The sequence below is a fragment of the Saccostrea cucullata genome, unplaced genomic scaffold (assembly GCF_032062105.1).
Source record: "Saccostrea cucullata isolate Sc308-1 unplaced genomic scaffold, CSIRO_AGI_Scuc_v1 ctg1592, whole genome shotgun sequence".
NCBI classification, from domain to species: Eukaryota; Metazoa; Mollusca; class Bivalvia; order Ostreida; family Ostreidae; genus Saccostrea; species Saccostrea cuccullata.
In genome coordinates this window covers 57,096-79,038 of record NW_026928923.1, presented here as the reverse complement: position 1 = coordinate 79,038, position 21,943 = coordinate 57,096, and the positions used below count along the sequence as shown (strand labels likewise).

Here is a 21,943-nt window from a genome sequence, read left to right as displayed (position 1 = left end):
ACTATTAATATAAATTATCTTTAAATGTAATCAGTATCAACCATCTATACTCTGTTATGACGCATATTAACCTTTTATTAATAATCGTTGCAACGTGCTTCGTTGTCTATAATTTCCCGTGGACATACGTGTCTATATTTAGACCTACTGTTTACGCACTTCCTTTATCAATATTCATGAAAAGACTGAATTCTTGATTGCAGATATTGCATTATTGTTCTGTTATTACAACGAGTTTTATAGTTAAATTTTGTGGAAATATTATTTTTTCATTACACTTTATGTGTTTCAAATCATTTAATCATTTTGTTTCACATACAAATCGGCATCCATACGGCTTATATTACTTTAAAAATAGGGGGTTCATATTTCAAAGGTGGATTCCTTGTAACAAGACCTTTCTTTTAATTGGTACCAACACTTTTGACCTTGATTTTTGGAGTTTGACATGCATTTAAGAGAATTCAACCCTCGTCATAAGCTGTCATACGGCGGCATCCGTGTTTCACTGTTTTACTGTTCGTTATCTCCATATTCTTCACACATCTTTTTATTGTATTGTATTGGTGTTGACACACAGTGCTTTAGTTAGTAGTAATTGATGTTTTATTGTATAATTCAAGCATTGTGTTCGACAAACAAGTATGTACGAAGAACAGCTGAATATTTGCTTTATCAATTAGAGATATGAATGTCATTGAAGAAAATAACATATAAAGCAAATGCGCATATGAAAAAAAGCTGGAACAAGATGTGTTTGTGAAACACTATGCGCCCGGTTTCAACAAAGTTCGAAAAAGCTATTTTTAGTATATAGGTCACAGTCAAGGTCACAAGGTCATTGACCTTGGTTTTGTTTGAAAGAACTTAATTAGTGGAGTATGCGTACTAAATATGAAGTCCCCATCTCCTATGGTTCAAAAGTTATGGCAAAAAGTGGAAAAATCTATTTTTAGCATATAGGTCACAGTCAAGATTACAAGGTCATTGACCTTGATGTCATTTGAAAGGACTTTATTAGTAGAGTATGCATACCAAATATGAAGTCCTTATCTCTTATGGTTCAAAAGTTTTGGCGAAGGTTAAAGTTGACAACAGACAGACAGACAAACAGACAGACAGATAAACAGACAAACAGACAGGACAAAAACAATATACGCCCAGGATCTATCGATCCGGGCGCATAAAAAAGGGCACTACATACCGTAACAGTTGTGAACTGAAGGAGAAGCAGCACTTTTGACAAAATATCAAGAGTTTCCATCCCTGTTATCGAACCCGTCATATTCTTTACTTTCTTTTTAAATTCTAAGTATCAACCTACCCGACTTGATAAGAGGGTGACGTATAATAGATATTACATACGTCTCTGTTCAAACACAGTGAAGAAGTGGAAAGGTTTTAAATCGATATTAGGAATATTTCTTTTCTAAACAATTTTGACATGGCGGTGCCAAACATTCCTCTTCCTTATGGTAAAAAGTATCACATCTTCATGTCTTTCTGTTCAGAGGATCAGGAAATTGCACTTTCGTTGATAGAGATTTTAGAGAATCATTACCAGCTAAAGTGTTTGAATCATATCAGAGATTTTGTTCCGGGTGTGCCATCAGTAGAAAATATTTTGAATGGGATTGAAAACAGCATGAAAATCGTATACCTGATATCAAAGAAATTTAAGGACAGCTATCTATGCAGTACAGAAATCCTTTATGGGATCAAGGCTTCCCATGATCAGTGTGAAAATAGCACGATTCCAGTATTACTGGAAAAAACAAAAATGCCAAGAGAATTGGAAACAATCAACTACGTGAACGCAACCATTACGGGTACAGATATTGCTTCCAAAATTTATGATGCCTGCCTTTTTGGAGGTTTGTGCAGCTTTTGAAAATAACATTTTATTTTGATTTAAAAATTTCCTACGTGCATGCATTAAAGTTCCAGCATACTAAAGTTTTCTAAATTTAGAACAGGTACAAAAATATGTTCGTAAACTATATGATTATGTGCATTCAATTTGTTTTGAATATCGTGTATCTTTTAGGGGGTTAAAATCTTATTTCTTTTCCTTACTATATAACTATCGAGGAAATACAATCCATTATTTATATAAATAAAACCTTAGATGTAAATATTCATGCAATGAAATTTCTTTTTATGTTTTAAAGTAGGTAAAATGAATGATGATGAATGCATATTTTCTTTTTAATTTCGTCGTAATGTTATCGATTTCCACAGACGATTGAGGTCACTAAATATTTTTAATAGCGATGAATATATCTGGGACAATTTATATCAAATGACATGACACAATAACGGTTTACTGTCCGAAACAAACTCAATATTTTTTTATGCACCCAGATCGACAGATCGGAGCGTAGTTTTTGTACTGTTTATCTTTTATCTGTTTGTCTGTCTGTCTGTCCGTTGTCAACTTTAACCCTATAGCTATAATTTTGAACCGTGAGAGATAAAGACTTCATATTTGGTATGCATATATACATATCCACTAATTAAGCGCTTTCAAAGACATCAAGGTCAATGACCTTGTGACCTTGACTGTAACCTACATGCTAAAATAGCTTTTCCGAACTTTCGCCATAATTTTTGAACCATAGGAGAAAGAGTCTTCATATTTGGTAAGCATACTACAATAATTAAGTTCTTTCAACTGGCACCAGGGTCAATGACCTTATGACCTTAACTGTGACCTATGTACTAAAAATAGATTTTTTGAATTTTAGTGCCGCTGGGCGCATAGTGTTTCACAAACGCATTTTGTTTCTACGTGTATATTCTCATCAATGCCATCTAGAAGGTCTGTCCGATACAACTAACAACCAGTGCGTTAAGAACCTGAGATCTGATTTTGTTTTTCGTCTTTTCAGCGTCAGACAGCAGTATCTTGCCGAATTTCATACCATTTCAAGGTAGTTTTATTTTTCACGTTTTAGGGAAAAGATAAATTTGCAATATTTACAAAATGAATATTACATTTAAAAATACATTTGATTAGAAACACTGTCATCCAAATCCAGACATTCATCACTCTTTGAATGCTATCTTCACTTTTTGCATTAAGCCATAAGATTTAATTATATTGTAAAAAGAGTATGATCAACGGGAATGAGAAGATCGATATCCTTTTGTCTTTTCAAGTTACTAGTATTTTTGTTATTTATCCTGATTTATTAAATCTGCTTTAAGACTTGTACAACGGACAACCTCTTCGTGTCATCGAATCCAGAAAGCATTGGGAATTAGGACTACCTTATATAACTTTTGTAGAGAATACGAAGGAACGCCACAATATCAGCAACCACTCAAAGTCACGAAAGGTATACATTTGTGTATTTCTCTTTTTAATATAATTTTTGTTTGATAAGTGTATATTATATATATATATATATATATATATATATATATATATATATATATATATAGAAAGCACAGAGAAATTCACTTTTACAAGGATACTCACTTCCGCCCCAGCCCGGGGTTGAACTCTCGACCTACGGAATCTGTCTCCTAGCAGTACAGGAACAGCGCGTTAGACCGCTCGGCTATCTAGGCAAGTTAAAAACTTGCTTTCGATGCTGATGGAATTCTCACAACGCTGCCCTACACTACACGGTCATTGAGAATGGAAGTGAGATACAGTTATTTGGACATTAGTTTTTAGAGGATTGTTACCAATACATGTTGTGATGAAATTAATTTTATTTATACAGCACAAATTACAACAACTCTTAAACTAATATAACTGCCCTAAGTGAAGGAATATTAATATAGAAAGCACAGAGAAATTCACTTTTACAAGGATACTCACTTCCGCCCCAGCCCGGGGTTGAACTCTCGACCTACGGAATCTGTCTCCTAGCAGTACAGGAACAGCGCGTTAGACCGCTCGGCTATCTAGGCAAGTTAAAAACTTGCTTTCGATGCTGATGGAATTCTCACAACGCTGCCCTACACTACACGGTCATTGAGAATGGAAGTGAGATACAGTTATTTGGACATTAGTTTTTAGAGGATTGTTACCAATACATGTTGTGATGAAATTAATTTTATTTATACAGCACAAATTACAACAACTCTTAAACTAATATAACTGCCCTAAGTGAAGGAATATTAATATAGAAAGCACAGAGAAATTCACTTTTACAAGGATACTCACTTCCGCCCCAGCCCGGGGTTGAACTCTCGACCTACGGAATCTGTCTCCTAGCAGTACAGGAACAGCGCGTTAGACCGCTCGGCTATCTAGGCAAGTTAAAAACTTGCTTTCGATGCTGATGGAATTCTTACAACGCTGCCCTACACTACACGGTCATTGAGAATGGAAGTGAGATACAGTTATTTGGACATTAGTTTTTAGAGGATTGTTACCAATACATGTTGTGATGAAATTAATTTTATTTATACAGCACAAATTACAACAACTCTTAAACTAATATAACTGCCCTAAGTGAAGGAATATTAATATAGAAAGCACAGAGAAATTCACTTTTACAAGGATACTCACTTCCGCCCCAGCCCGGGGTTGAACTCTCGACCTACGGAATCTGTCTCCTAGCAGTACAGGAACAGCGCGTTAGACCGCTCGGCTATCTAGGCAAGTTAAAAACTTGCTTTCGATGCCGATGGAATTCTCACAACGCTGCCCTACACTACACGGTCATTGAGAATAGAAGTGAGATACAGTTATTTGGACATTAGTTTTTAGAGGATTGTTACCAATACATGTTGTGATGAAATTAATTTTATTTATACAGCACAAATTACAACAACTCTTAAACTAATATAACTGCCCTAAGTGAAGGAATATTAATATAGAAAGCACAGAGAAATTCACTTTTACAAGGATACTCACTTCCGCCCCAGCCCGGGGTTGAACTCTCGACCTACGGAATCTGTCTCCTAGCAGTACAGGAACAGCGCGTTAGACCGCTCGGCTATCTAGGCAAGTTAAAAACTTGCTTTCGATGCTGATGGAATTCTCACAACGCTGCCCTACACTACACGGTCATTGAGAATGGAAGTGAGATACAGTTATTTGGACATTAGTTTTTAGAGGATTGTTACCAATACATGTTGTGATGAAATTAATTTTATTTATACAGCACAAATTACAACAACTCTTAAACTAATATAACTGCCCTAAGTGAAGGAATACTGTATAAGGGGAAAATAACTCGCGGTGTTAATATTCGCTATATTCACGGCTTTAATAAATCCGTGAATTCAAGAAACAGTGAATAAATTTTCAATAATCTCCAGGTTTTATTTGGAAATTTGAGATTAGACAACGATAGGGCTACATACATGTACGCGCTGTACATGGTCATTTCGGCCGGTAATTACGAGTTGTACTCGTGATTCAATTAATTTAATTATCACGCTTTGCTTAAATTCAAATCAGCAGATAATAACCCGTATTTGTTAAGCAAGCTGTTTTAATAGCCAACGCTACATGTTTTATCAATCAAATCTCGTGGGTCATGGGTTTTGATTATCCGTGCGTAACTAATGTTACCACGTGTATTTGTTACTGCATTATCATGCATGCATATGAGTTTTTATCGACATTTTGGTTTTAAAAAATCATTCAAATAACTATAGAACTTACTGAAGATGTGGAAGGATATTTCGTCGACCTTTTCCAACATTAACACATTTATTACCGTCCAGTGCTTTTTCGTTGCGTTGTATCGAATATCTTAGGGTGTACACACACTCATTGTAATAGCATATAGGAAAGACATTTGATGTTTAGAGTCAAGGACTTTTGATAACTGCACTTGCTTTAATTAATCGTCAATTTTTTTTAATATCAAATCTAATTATTTTATTTAAACCTACCCTGTTGTTCGTGAAACAAAGTCATAACACTCATTGTTAATATCGTTTACATGTAGCTATGGTATGGGTAAACGGATATAGACAAGGGAGGTAACTTTTATTATGTACCAATTCCGCGAATTCAAGAAACCGCGATCTTGTCAGATGAGAGAAAAACGTGAAAATTACAACCCGTGAAATTAATCCCCTATACAGTATTAATATAGAAAGCACAGAGAAATTCACTTTTACAAGGATACTCACTTCCGCCCAAGCCCGGGGTTGAACTCTCGACCTACGGAATCTGTCTCCTAGCAGTACAGGAACAGCGCGTTAGACCGCTCGGCTATCTAGGCAAGTTAAAAACTTGCTTTCGATGCTGATGGAATTCTCACAACGCTGCCCTACACTACACGGTCATTGAGAATGGAAGTGAGATACAGTTATTTGGACATTAGTTTTTAGAGGATTGTTACCAATACATGTTGTGATGAAATTAATTTTATTTATACAGCACAAATTACAACAACTCTTAAACTAATATAACTGCCCTAAGTGAAGGAATATTAATATAGAAAGCACAGAGAAATTCACTTTTACAAGGATACTCACTTCCGCCCCAGCCCGGGGTTGAACTCTCGACCTACGGAATCTGTCTCCTAGCAGTACAGGAACAGCGCGTTAGACCGCTCGGCTATCTAGGCAAGTTAAAAACTTGCTTTCGATGCTGATGGAATTCTCACAACGCTGCCCTACACTACACGGTCATTGAGAATGGAAGTGAGATACAGTTATTTGGACATTAGTTTTTAGAGGATTGTTACCAATACATGTTGTGATGAAATTAATTTTATTTATACAGCACAAATTACAACAACTCTTAAACTAATATAACTGCCCTAAGTGAAGGAATATTAATATAGAAAGCACAGAGAAATTCACTTTTACAAGGATACTCACTTCCGCCCCAGCCCGGGGTTGAACTCTCGACCTACGGAATCTGTCTCCTAGCAGTACAGGAACAGCGCGTTAGACCGCTCGGCTATCTAGGCAAGTTAAAAACTTGCTTTCGATGCTGATGGAATTCTCACAACGCTGCCCTACACTACACGGTCATTGAGAATGGAAGTGAGATACAGTTATTTGGACATTAGTTTTTAGAGGATTGTTACCAATACATGTTGTGATGAAATTAATTTTATTTATACAGCACAAATTACAACAACTCTTAAACTAATATAACTGCCCTAAGTGAAGGAATATTAATATAGAAAGCACAGAGAAATTCACTTTTACAAGGATACTCACTTCCGCCCCAGCCCGGGGTTGAACTCTCGACCTACGGAATCTGTCTCCTAGCAGTACAGGAACAGCGCGTTAGACCGCTCGGCTATCTAGGCAAGTTAAAAACTTGCTTTCGATGCTGATGGAATAAGGATATGGAAATAACGAACAGTATTCAATCTCAACGTCCATTAAACAAATATACAAAACAAGAGCAGAGCAAACACGGACCTCCGAAACATCAGAGGTGGGATCAGGTGCCATGGAGGAGTGAGCATCCCCTGCTGACCGGTCACACCCGCCGTGTGCTCATTGTCATAATCAGGAAATAACGGAAAAAATCCGTAGTCAATTCAGTGTATAAATAATGGACTAACAATTGGTATGAAAAACGTCAGTCAGCATTTCATTCAATGATAAATTGTATTTGCTGACAAGGTCATTGTATCGACCATAGAATTTACGAAATGATGACTTTAAACGAGACTGTTGATATTCTTGTTTCATCAACTTGCTTGTCAATAATTTACCTCGTTTAAGAAATTGTTCATACGTAGAGCATGCTCTTGCGTATCGAATCAACTGAGATATAAATACTCCGTATGCAGGTGATGAAGGTATATTGCTGCATAAGTAAGGGAAGTTGACGATAGAAAAGTTAAAGTCATCACGTTTATCATATAACTTGGTTGTTAGATTACCATTTGTGTCTTTTTCAAGTAAAATATCCAAGTATGAAGCAGATCTGTTGGACTCTGTGGTATCTTTTATCTCAAGCTCACCAGGATATATCGTGTCGACGTAGGAATGGAAATTATCATTATTAATTGACAATACGTCGTCGATATATCTAAATGTCGAGTTGAAGGCCACAGCAAGTGTTTTTTTCTTTTCACGCAAAAGATTTTGCATAAATTCTGCTTCATATGAATATAAAAATAAGTCTGCTAATAACGGAGCGCAATTTGTACCCATGGGAATTCCAATAGATTGTTGGAATACCTGGTCTCCAAAAACCACATAGATATTGTCAATCAGAAACTCAAGCATCTTCTTGATGTCAACTTCAGAGTACTTATGTGTACAATCAGAATCTGTTTTAACAAAATAATTTTTCAAATGACCAATAACCAGGTAAGTAAACTTACGAGTTCCATTTTTGTTGAAGAAGCAGCTGTCAATGATATCAAAAAGCCTGGATTTTAATTTGTCGTGCGGAATTGTTGTGTATAAAGTTGAAAAGTCGTAAGTTTTTATGCTGTTGATTTTTGTAAAGTCTTGTGATTTCAAATTGTCCAAAAGTTCTTTAGAATTTTTAAGTATCCACATCTGATTTACACCACTTCTTGAATATATAGTTGTACAGTACTCTTGAAGTTTTTCCTTCACTACTGTCAATATTTTAGTGAGAAGTAACGAAAGAGGCTTGGTTGAACATATACTGGAACCTGCAATGTATCTTTGTTTGTAAGGATTCTTATGAAGTTTCGGAATCCAATATATATAAGGTAGTTCAAATTCATTTTGGCTCTGTGGAATATTAAAAGTATTCAAAACTGACAGGTGATTTTGAAGAATTTCTTCCTTAGAAAGAGTAGTATATGTATAAGTAGGATTACCACTCGTAGAATTAAATCCAAGTTCTTCTAAAATGCAATTAATATAATGAGCCTTACAAACGAAGACAATGTTGTTACTTGCTTTGTCGGCAGGAACCAGTACGTACTGATTGTGTAATCTATCTAATTCTTTTTTCACTTCTGGTTTATTGAACACAGAAGGATAGATGGTTTTCATTTTGCCCCTCAATCTTTTAATACGTGACTTTAACATGGATCTGATACAATGATGGAATTCTCACAACGCTGCCCTACACTACACGGTCATTGAGAATGGAAGTGAGATACAGTTATTTGGACATTAGTTTTTAGAGGATTGTTACCAATACATGTTGTGATGAAATTAATTTTATTTATACAGCACAAATTACAACAACTCTTAAACTAATATAACTGCCCTAAGTGAAGGAATATTAATATAGAAAGCACAGAGAAATTCACTTTTACAAGGATACTCACTTCCGCCCCAGCCCGGGGTTGAACTCTCGACCTACGGAATCTGTCTCCTAGCAGTACAGGAACAGCGCGTTAGACCGCTCGGCTATCTAGGCAAGTTAAAAACTTGCTTTCGATGCTGATGGAATTCTCACAACGCTGCCCTACACTACACGGTCATTGAGAATGGAAGTGAGATACAGTTATTTGGACATTAGTTTTTAGAGGATTGTTACCAATACATGTTGTGATGAAATTAATTTTATTTATACAGCACAAATTACAACAACTCTTAAACTAATATAACTGCCCTAAGTGAAGGAATATTAATATAGAAAGCACAGAGAAATTCACTTTTACAAGGATACTCACTTCCGCCCCAGCCCGGGGTTGAACTCTCGACCTACGGAATCTGTCTCCTAGCAGTACAGGAACAGCGCGTTAGACCGCTCGGCTATCTAGGCAAGTTAAAAACTTGCTTTCGATGCTGATGGAATTCTCACAACGCTGCCCTACACTACACGGTCATTGAGAATGGAAGTGAGATACAGTTATTTGGACATTAGCTTTTAGAGGATTGTTACCAATACATGTTGTGATGAAATTAATTTTATTTATACAGCACAAATTACAACAACTCTTAAACTAATATAACTGCCCTAAGTGAAGGAATATTAATATAGAAAGCACAGAGAAATTCACTTTTACAAGGATACTCACTTCCGCCCCAGCCCGGGTATATATATATATATATATATATATATATATATATATATATATATATATATATATATATATATATATATATATATATGTTCCTGCACTGCTAGGAGACAGATTCCGAAGGTCGAGAGTTCAACCCCGGGCTGGGGCGGAAGTGGGTATCCATGTAAAAGTGAATTTTTTGTGCTTTCTATATTAATATTTCTTCGCTTAGGGCAGTTATGTTAGTTTAAGAGTTGTTGTAAAATGTGCTTTATAAATAATAATTAATTTCATTACAACATGTATTGGTAGCAATCCTCTGTTAAAACTAATGTCCAAACAAGTATTAGCTTTCCTAAAAAAGCTTGTCTGACGTGGTTTGCTTAAATTCATAATGCAGAAAGAACTTATATATTATGCTATATAATTTCTTTCGTTCGATAATATATCTTCAAGAGACCATGCATGCGTAATCAATATTGTATATGATAATTAATGTACAAAGAACTCTAAATTGAATCTCCTGGCTCCAGGATCATGAAACAAAGTATGACATGTGAAATTTTTAATCGCCGATAAAATATTCATTAATTATGGAATTTATTTCTTCATTCGCACATAACAACATCTCTGTAAAACAATGTTTAAAATATCCCTAACCATAACCCTTCTGGTCTGCTTGACTTTTACAACATTTTATCATCTACTTAGGCTAAAGATGTTTCTTGATCCCGGGTCAGCATTTTTCAAGTAATGTTTTATATTTTAAATGACTAAACTGATTTTTTTTTAAACATACAGAATAAAATGAAGGTTGTAAATGATGAAATTTGATCACTTAATGGGCGCGTATAACCCTAGCCTTTACCCTGGCGATAACAATCTTGGCATAGCGTTACACATGCTGACGATTCCCCTGCTGTTCTTGAAAGCTTTCATTGTTTTTCAAACCATTTGATGTACAATGATTCTCTACTTAACACGTAATTGATTGATGAAATTCTGAACTGAAGCATCATGGAAAAGAAACAAGAAGATGCAAACTAATTTACAATGTAATATCGTCTAAAATATAATCGTCGGATCGGAGTGAAGTATAACACTTCAGCAACATACAAATCTATTTACACAATAAAGAATAGAAAGTGCTGCAGTTTTCTCAGGCACTGTATTATCAGTTTTTACAAAACGTGGAACAGGGCAATTAGGAGAAAATATTTGACCACGTGCCTGATGTTTAGGTACAAGTAATTCAATGTCAAGCTATAATTTTACTAAAACAAGCATTCAATTATTTAACCATAGCAGGTAAAATAACTTAATTATTAATCTTTGATTCACAACACAAAACAGTGAGATTTCTATAATAAGGCATTTTGTATAGAAAAGTGAAGCGGACATTTTCAAAGATGAAAACACAGATTATACTAAACACAAGAACATTCAGTAATGTAAATAAAAGCTAATTTCCTCCTGGGACCAACTACATGCGTCTTTGGAGATTATGCATGTATCGAATTTTCAACCATCGAGCTATCTAAACAATTTCATGGAACGACTGCATAAATAAGCCCTGGTTAAATCTAGTACTGTCTGACGCCGTGACGTCAGACAATAACTGTATCTCACTTCTATTCTCAATGACCGTGTAGTGTAGGGCTGCGCCACGAGAATTACATCGGCATTGAAAGCAAGTTTTTAGACTTGACTAGATAGCGCGCTGTTCCTGTACTGCTAGGAGACAGATTCCAAAGGTCGAGAGTTCAACCCCGGGCTGGGGCGGAAGTGGGTATCCATCATAAAAGTGAATTTTTTGTGCTTTATATATATATATATATATATATATATATATATATATATATATATATATATATATATATATATATATATATATATATATATATATATATATATAGTGTAGGGCAGCGTTGTGAGAATTCCATCGGCATCGAAAGCAAGATTGTTTTTTAACTTGCCTAGATAGCCGAGCGGTCTAACGCGCTGTTCCTGCACTGCTAGGAGACAGATTCCGTAGGTCGAGAGTTCAACCCCGGGCTGGGGCAGAAGTGAGTATCCTTTTAAGGCCAAAATAAAAAATACCTTTGTTTCCCCTAACGCGACCGACCCAATTAAATTGCGCCGACTGAAATGATTTTTTAAATAAGATGATTCAAATATTTTTTTTATTGTTGACCAGGTTTTATAAAATACAATTTCATCAAAATCAGTTTTTATCAGAACGGCCCTACTGTGATTTTCAAGCATTTGTTGGAAACAAAATGACGTCCAGACATGATTACAGGGCATTAGCTCTTCATTAAACAATGGCGACGTCTCAATCTTATCCTTTTAGCTAATTGGAATTCTTCACTCTTGAAACAATTCGATAATAAAATTTACCATGACTAATTAAGAGGGTTTCGGAGGTGTCTTGGCGTCTCCATGTGAGTGAATAAATTTTCGAAAGGGACGTTAAACAACAAACAAAAAAACCTGTCTTTGAATTTAAGGTACGTAATACATGGTAAGGCCCACCTCATGAGTAGATGAGGGGCCCACCTAGTGAACACATCATTCAATTTCACTGCATTATATTTAATTTGAGTTTTTATCTAATAACCTATATATTACTTTGGTAAACGTGAGACTGAAATCAAAAGTGAGCTCGTCTAAGTTTTATGGCCCCCAGGCCAGTTCATTTATGTTCCTATGTTTACTATATATGCCATTATGGAACCATAGGAGTTGTTGTAAATATGTCTGCATATTTATCCTGATAAATATAATTCAGATGTCCTTTCTTCATGCCTTTATTTAGTGGTTAAACTTTGTGACTATGGCATTGTATATAGCATTTTTATCATTTGCAGATTCGGTTTGGTTCAATTAAATATTGTTTGTTAACTCTTTCCAAAGAGTTTTGAAATCATGATTCAGCTTCCTGAGACGTCCAGTGTGTATTTTTCTTTAATTAGGCCCTTGAAGATTTGTTGTTTCTTTGCTTTTAATCCCTTCAAGATTTGTTAGGACGACATTTACGGTAAACATTTCCTCATGCTACAAATTTAGACGTACTCAGTACTTTTTTGCCATTAAGCAGTGAAGGATCTTTTTTTGAGCCAGCATCTATTGAGACACTGGACATAAGTTTTATGGTCCCCTTTGAAGGTCCGTTTTCAACGTTATTCACTGGGATTTGAAACTGCTTAACTCCAAAGCAAAATGCTCCAGAACCACTGCAAATCCAAATCTCATGGCCCTCAAAAAAGTACATTGATCGCCTATAAGCTCTGAAGGCTGATGGAATGTTTGAGAAAATATACTCGTACATGTATGTCTGGTCTTTGCGTTTTTGAGAATCTTGTGTATTTTATTCAATTGATGTAAATGTAATGGCGTGAGATATTTCACAAGTTCAACTAAATAACAGTTGTGAATTAATTAATCACGAATTTTGCTTTTAAACGGTATATGTATGATACTTAGCATTTTGTTCACAAATCACTTTCTATGTAATTTTCCATTAAATTTTAGAATGTATTTTCAAAGCTGCTGTCAGAAAATAAAATTGTTTACCTACCTACCGACCCAACTTGAGAATTTAGGGTCGGGTTAGGGGAAACAAAGATATTTTTAATTCCGGCCTAAAAGTGAATTTCTCTGTGCTTTCTATATATATATACATATATATATATATATATATATATATATATATATATATATATATATATATATATATATATATATATATATATATATATATATATATATATATATATATATATATAGAAAATAAACGCCAGAGAGACTAAATTTAATAAAGAAAATAGAAAAATTAAAACTAAAAATTAAATGTAGAGGATTTCTGTTCGCTTAATAATAGTAAACAAAACATCCAAGAAAAATATGGAAACGAAATACTATTTACAGGGTTATTTTCGCCCGGTTTTTATTGTTATAATGTTCTTGTTTGCATACATAATGTAAACTAATTATGAAAACATGGAAAAGAAAGCTGATGATTTGAAAAATGTGTCAAGTCTAGAGCACGTGCTCTACAATATACCACAATTGTAGCAATATTTGCAGGGTTTGTAAACTACATGTAGTACAAATAGTAAAATATTATTATGTTCATATTCTTTTTTCTTATACCAAATTGTCTATCTTTTAATGTTTTTTATTATTATTATTTACACCAGTTTTAATCTGGAATTTTTAAACATGCATTCTTTGGTTCAAAGATGTCACATTGATGAGAGTAAAATGAAGATGTAGTAATATACTTTTTATGCCCCCGTAAACAAAGTTTCGGGGGTAAATAGTTTTGTTGTGTCCGTCCGTCTGTCTAGCTGTCCAGCTGTCTCTCTGTCTGTTTGTCTGTTTGTCCGCAAAAACATTAACCTTGCCGATAACGTTTGATTAGGGTCAAATGCTGGTGAGGGTCTCGAGGGGTGTTTCTTTGGTCATGAAGATTCACCAATAAAACTTCGAGTTAATTCCCACCGTCTCAAACAGGTTCTGCCAGCAAGTCACATGTCACACCTCAACGTTTTGGTGGCCCTGGAAATGCTTAGATAGCTGAGTGACAGTGGTGAAAGGCGAGTCTCCGGCGCCTTGAAATAACTGGAAATTGTGAAGGAAGGGAAGGAAAACCCTGATAGAAAACCACTGGTCCTCCGAGTCCAGGGGGTTTGCTCAGGGTCAGCAACCCTAACATGTAAAAAATCAAGAGCTACAGAAACCAAAGCCGAGGATAATTGTACCAGGGGAAGAATTGAAACTATTCAGGTAACTGAACACATGAAGGATGGCAGTCATACCCAGCAGGAAACTGACACCCAGATAGTGAATATCCTTCACCCTAAAGAAGTATGTAGAGTTGGTTGCTGGAATGTCCGCACCCTCTACCAGACAGGAAAATTGGCCCAAGTCTTGAAAGAAATGGACAGGTATAAAAGGAAATGAATGATCAGGGGTGGACTTGGGGCACTGTACAGACTATGGCAGCAGACAGACAGAGATGGAGGTCCTCGGTGCAGGCCTTATGTGCTCAAAGCACGAAGAGGACTAAGTAAGTAAGTATAACGTTTGATTTAGTAGAGCTATGACTTTCATATTTCACATGTGTAATTCTTGTGACAAGACCTTTCTTTGGGTACCACCAAATTTGACCTTTTGACCTTGACCTTGGAGTTTGACCCACTTTTACACACAAATTTCAAACTTTTACTTTGGTCATATCTTTTGAACAGTAGATACCAGGACATTTATACTTCACATATGTATATTTGTTATTGAGAGAGCTTTCATTGAATACCAACAACTTTGACCTTTTGATGTTGACCTTGGAGATTTGCATACTTGTGAAAAAAACTTTTAACATTGGTCATAAATTTTGAATGGTAAAGAATAGGGCATTCATACCTCACATATGTAATCCTTGTGAGAAGACCCTTCATTGGATAGCAAGAACTTGTACCCTTTGACCTATACATTTGAGTTTGACCTGCTTTTAAAAAGCAAACGTTGACCATTACTTTTCAAGGGTAAGAGCAATTGCTTTCATACTTTACATGTTTAAATCTGTTTACATGTTTAAAACAAGACGTTTTATTTGATAGCAAGACCTTTGACCTTGATCTTGGAGTTTGACCTACTTTAAAACTTTTTTAACCATGGCCATAACTTCTAAACGATTAGGAGTAGGGCTTCCATACTTTATATATGTATTTTATGTGGCAAGACCTTTCATTGGATAACACTTAACTTAACCTTTTGACCTTGACCTTGTAGATTGAACTACTTTAAAAAAAAAAAACTTTAACCTTGGCCATAACTTTTGAACACTAAAGACTAGTGATCTCATATTTCACATATGTAATCCTTGTGAGAAGACCCTTCATCGGATACCAAGAACTATGACCCTTTGACCCTGGAGTTTGACCTACATTTAAAAAGCAAATCATGGTCATTACTTTTAAAGGGTTAATGCATTCATACTTTAAATATTTTATCCTTGTGACAAGACCTTTCATTTGATAGCAAGACCTTTGACCTTGACCTTGGAGTTTGACCTACTTTTTAAGATTTTTAACCTTGGCCATAACTTCTGAACTGTTAGGGCTAGGGGCTTCCATACTTCACATATTCTTTTTGTTACAAGACCTTTCATTGAATACCAATGACGTTGACCTTGAAGATTTTCGTACTTATGAAAAAACTTTAACCTTGGACTACCTTTATATTTCAGTTGTATTTCCAGTGAAAATACCCTACTTTTGGTACCAATATATTAAATTTGCATTGGAGAAATGTTTAATCTTTGCTATATTGCCATACGGGGGTATCAATGTTTCACAAACACATCTTGTTTTCTATAGAGTTACTTCATTTTAGATTGATTCTCTTTGCGACAATATTCTTCAAGAGTTGAACTCCAGCGATTACAAGAAATGGTATCCTCTGTACGATTGTGGATTCCTCTGCCTGTTGTGGTTTCTATTTACCTGTGGATTTATAGCATTTTGTCTTTGTCCTTTTCTACTGTATTTAATCATAGAAGCTGAGATATCTCAATCACAAATGGCTGCTGCTTGTTCAACTGCCGTAATCATACCATTTGTGATTGCATCTATGATATTCTGCTTTTGTAGCTGTAGATATACCACCGTTTGGATAGACACGTTAGTCAAGGTAGGCAGTTTGCATCTGACATATTGGTTTATTAAATTTTTATAGTACTAGTATGAATCCTTTGCATGATTATAAGAATATTGCAAGGATACTGTGATAAAATAATTTCTTTTTACTTGAATTAGACGTAAACTAACAACCAAGCTATATGTTAAACGTGATGACTTTAAGTTTTCTATCGTCAACTTCCCTTACTTATGCAGCAATATACCTTCATCACCTGCATACTGAGTGTATATATCTCAAATGATTCGATACGCTAGAGCATGCTATGAACAATTCATTTTCTAAAACGAAGTAAATTACATTGTATTGACAAGCAAGTTGGTGAAACAAGAATATCAACAGTCTCGTTTAAAGTCATTATTTCGTAAATTCTATGATCGATACAATGACCTTGTCAGCAAAAACAATTTGTCATTGAGACAAATGCTGATTGACGTTTTTCAATTGTTAGTCCATTATTTATACACTGAATTGACGAAGGATTTTTCCGTTATTTCCCAATCATGACAAGGAGCATACGTCGGGTGTGACCGGTCAGCAGGGGATGCTCACTCCTCCATGGCACCTGATCCCACCTCTGATGTTTTAGATGTCCGTGTTTGCCCTGCTCCTGATTTGTATTGTTGTATGGACTTCGATATTGAATACTGTTCAGAATAGTCCTAAATATAAGCAACATTTCAAAGTTTTAACAAACCATAATTATTGGTCAGCTATGAAGTGACCTTGAAATCACCCTCTAAGTCTTGAACAATTTTTAATCTACAACATGTCTTCATCCTTGTGCGTAAGTTTAGTGATAATATGCCCAATTGTTAAAAAATAGTACTTTTGTTTTTACTTTCCTGATTATTTCCCCCTTGGTCCAGATCCCTAGTTTTAGAGGAAAAAAATGAGAGCCCTAGGGCCCAGGATACTCTGTAACAAATTTGACAATAAAAGGGGTTCTTGAGAAAATTGAGCAACCCATACATTTGTTTTTATTTTCCTGATTATCCCCCCTTGTTTAAAGGTCACAGCCCTAGCTTTAATATAAACGAGAGCCCTTGGACTAAGCATTCTCTATGGCGAAATTTGAAAAAAAAAATGTTCCAAGGGTTCTTGAGTTATGACCCATATTCTAAAAAGTTAACGCATACCGCACAAATGGCCATAGCTTTTGACTTTGAAGAGCCATACATATACATTTAATAAATGCTGTCCAAATATTTCTGAACCAAATATTGACACCTTTTTTTTCTTTTAAAGATCATTGATGAAACTAATAGTTAACAGTTAAATTTCACCCAAGACTGCATATATGTTTTCTTACAATCATACTCTTAAAATTATTTTCTTTTGTAACAGGAGAATAATGAAATTTTCTCTATTGTGTGGAAGAACCTAAAGGAAAACTATATAGAGCATAATATTCTTCCTCTGCTTTCAACAAATGAAAAGGTATCATGTTTTTCAAGCAAAACAGATTTATTCAATTTCCTTTAGAAACCACACATACAGAAGATGAATGCTACACCAAAATATAATTAATGGATCTCTAAAGCATGTCATGAACTGTCGGCAGGGGATGCTCAATCCTCTAAGGTACCTGATCCTACCTCTGATGTTTCGGAGGTTCCTGTTTACTCTGTTCGTCTGTGATTTTTATTGTTTTATGGACTTTGAATTGAAATAGTGCATGTCCGTTACTTTAACATTCCATTAAAATATTGTTTCAGCATTTAAAGATCAGTGTTAGCTTCTTATAATTTTTTCGTGATTTTAAAAGAAAATGTAAAATTAGTCTGATTGCAAATAAGAGAATTAAGAGTGTCAAATCAATAAACAACATTTAAGAAATTTAAATACATGGAAGAGTGTTTGTAGATTCAGGAGAGATTGGCAAAAAATGGAGGGTAGATTGGAGAAGAGGGAGGTCAACTGAATAGGGGGGGGGGTGTATTTTATTTTAATTTATTAATTTTTTTTGCTATTTTCTTGTATGGATATAAAACTATAAATAATAATTTCCATCATTAAGATAATATTATGAAAATTCTTCTTGTTTTCACATTTTTTATGACCAGCTTCATTTAAAAAAAAATGGTTGGCTGATATAAATGATGCAGTAGATTTTTTCTTTTTTGGACAGATAGTTCTGTTGAATTACGATACAGATCCATGCAAGGTAAACTGTTTATCTTCTTAAGTTATTACACTTAGTACCTTAAACCAAGTAAAAGTAAATATTTTATTATAATACGATAAGTTTTCGACAAATTTACATTTCAGCAATTCATTATATATGTTCTAAAACGGAAATTTGACGACATGGAATCCATTAAGGTATTTCAGCTTTATTCAACAATTCTATATTTTAATTTGAATCTAGTAGATATTTTTTTCTTGCAATGTAATCTATATCCTCAACTTTAATTTAACAGAAAATGGCTGACGACTTAATTCTTGAATTCATACGTGAAAACAGAACGAAGCTTGTAGATTGGACACTTCTTGAGGATTTTAAATACAACAGACACAATACATATCTCCAGAAAAAGTGCATTTGTCAACATCTAGAACCACACATTATGTGAACCAGTGAATTGTTTACTTTGAAATAATACAACAAAACGCATTCATGAGCTGTATGTGCTGCTATTCACTAAGGATTTTTTTAAACAATAAAATGAGATAATAAATCTCTGTATATTTGATTACCAAGCAATACCTACGCTTACCCTAATAAAAAAAATACTACAGAAAACTATAGTCTATATACTATAGTTGACTTTAGTGATAACTTTGACAATATGAATACTTTGATTTACTATATTGTACAATGTAATAACTGTGAAAACTGATTTACTTTAGTATAAACTTTGATTTATTATAGTGATATCTTTGACACTATATAGTGATCACTTTGATGAAAATTGATTTACTTTAGTGAAAACTTTGATACTATATTGATCACTTTGAAAATTTTGATTTACTATCAGTGATAACTTTGACACTTTAGTGATCATATTAAAAACTTTGATTTACTTTAGTGATAACTTCGTCACTTTACTGATCACATTGAAAACTTTGATTTACTATAGGAATAACTTTGACACTTTGATTTACTATACGTGTACATGTAATTAACTGTATTAAACTATATTAAACTAAAGTTAACTATAGTATTTTTGTAAGGGTAATTTTTGGTGAACTCTATATGCTACGGAGTTTTGAACTTTAGTTTGCTTTTCCCTGAGTTTCAATACATGTTACTGAAGGTCCTTATGTTCAAAATGAATCAAAATTTTGAGGAAACAATATAATAATGATGTAAATATAAGTAATAAGGTATCATTTTAAAACATTTATCGGGCTATAAATACGGGTTGGTACGAGATTAAATTTATCATAAAGCCCTTATGGAATTTAATCTCGTGACCAACCCGTATTCTTAATATCCCAAAGAACCAAAATGAATTTGAACTACCATAGACTCGTATAATAATATTAGATTTCGAAACCTCATAAGAATCCTTACAAAGATACACAGCGGTTCCAGTACATGTTTAACCAAGCCTCTTTCTTTATTCCTAACTAAGATATTACATTTGTAACAGTAGTGAAGGAGAAACTTGAAGAGAACTGTTTAACAATATAGGTATTCAAGAAGTGGTGTAAATCAGATGTGAATACTTAAAATTTCCAAGGAACTTTTGGACAATATGAAATCACAAAATTTTATCAAATCAACAGCTTAAAAACTTAAGACTTTTCAACTTTATACACAACAATTCCCCGCGATAAATTTAAGTCCAGGCTTTTCGATATCAATGACAGCTGCTTTTTCAATATATGGCACTCGAAAATTTATATACCATTAGCAAAATTATTTTGTTAAAAAGCATTCAATTGCAAGTACTCTGAAGTCGACATTAAAAAAAGATGCTTGAGTATCTGATTGACAATATCTAAGTTGATTTTGGAGACCAGGTCTTTCAACCATCGGATACTAATTGCGCCCCGTTATTAGCAGACCTATTTTTTATTCATATGAAGCAGAATTTGTGCAAAATGTTATGCATGAAGGATATGGAGATAACTAACAGTATTCAATCTCAAAGTCCATAAAACGATACAAAATAAGAGCAGAGCAAGTACGGACCCCCGAAACATCAGAGGTGGGATCAGATGCCATGAAAAGAAGTAAACACTTGCTATGGTCTTCAACTCGACATTTAGATATTTCGACGACGTAATGTCAACAAGCAAATTCAAAGAATTTTGGAATTTTTTATAACATACATGTATTGTGTCAAAAGTTATAGTCGAGTTAAAATTTTTGAAAGGTAGGTTAAATTCCAAGGTGAAAGGGTCTGAGTTGTTGGTTTCTTAAGAAAGGTCTTGTCACAAGTAATAGTCAAGGTCAAAAGGTCAAAATTTGGTGGTACCCACAGAAAGGTCCTGTCACAAGGAATACACATGTGAAATATGAAAGTCATAGCTCCACTTAATCAAAAGTTATGGGCAAGGTTAAAGTTTTTGTGATGGACAGACTGACGGGCAGACGAATGAGATTTAATGTCCTCTCGCTTTCGCATAAACGGGGGACGATTAACAGTGGTAATTTCCATTCTTATGTCGATACGATATATCCTGGTGAGCTCGAGATAAAAGATACCACAGAGTCTGATTCATCTGTTTCATATTTAGATATTTTACTTTAAAAAGACGTTAATGGTAATCTAACAACCAAGCCTTTGATAAAGTCATCACGACTTTAACTTTTCTATAGTCAACTTCCCTTACTTGTGCAGCAATGTACCTTCATCATCTCCATATCATGGAGTTTACATATCACAGTTTATTAGATACGCAAGAGCATGCTCAACGTATGAACAATTTCTTCATCAAGAAACAAGTGAACAATGAAAATATGTATATATCATAAGGATTATATCTGTAAAATAAAAAAGCCATAGCCACACCCACTCAAAAGTAATAGGCAAGATTTCAGTCTTTGCAGGCAGACAGATGAGTACAGAATGAAGTGCCTGTGGATTAGTCATGTTTATTATGAACCATCTGCAGGTAAGGTATTTGTTCACTTCTTGCCCATCATTTCATGCTTGATTATGTTCCAACACAGAAAATGAAATAATGGTAAGGAAACCCTTTATAAGATCAGCTGCTATCAGTTTAGAACAGACAATTGAAGTTTCACAACTTGTGAAAAAGGATGCACTAATAGAATCTCCTAATAAGTGAAAGCAATTGTAAAAATCATGCTGTATTGTACAACATGAAAACATATTTCTTTACTGTGATCTTTATTCATATCATGAAAAAAATCAATGTCACATATTTTAAAATAA

At 34.4% G+C, this 21,943-nt stretch overlaps 1 protein-coding gene across 1 annotated transcript; it reads left to right on the top strand.

Annotated features, from left to right (window-relative positions):
• The first annotated feature begins 1,444 nt into the window (after positions 1-1,444).
• Positions 1,445-19,174, top strand: LOC134279251 (uncharacterized). Its single transcript, XM_062761606.1, has 8 exons — positions 1,445-1,874; positions 2,892-2,933; positions 3,211-3,341; positions 16,287-16,583; positions 17,937-18,029; positions 18,721-18,756; positions 18,861-18,914; positions 19,013-19,174. Exons 1-8 carry the CDS (start codon positions 1,445-1,447, stop codon positions 19,163-19,165), a joined length of 1,236 nt encoding a protein of 411 aa, XP_062617590.1. The 3' UTR covers positions 19,166-19,174.
• The last annotated feature ends 2,769 nt before the right edge of the window (positions 19,175-21,943 follow it).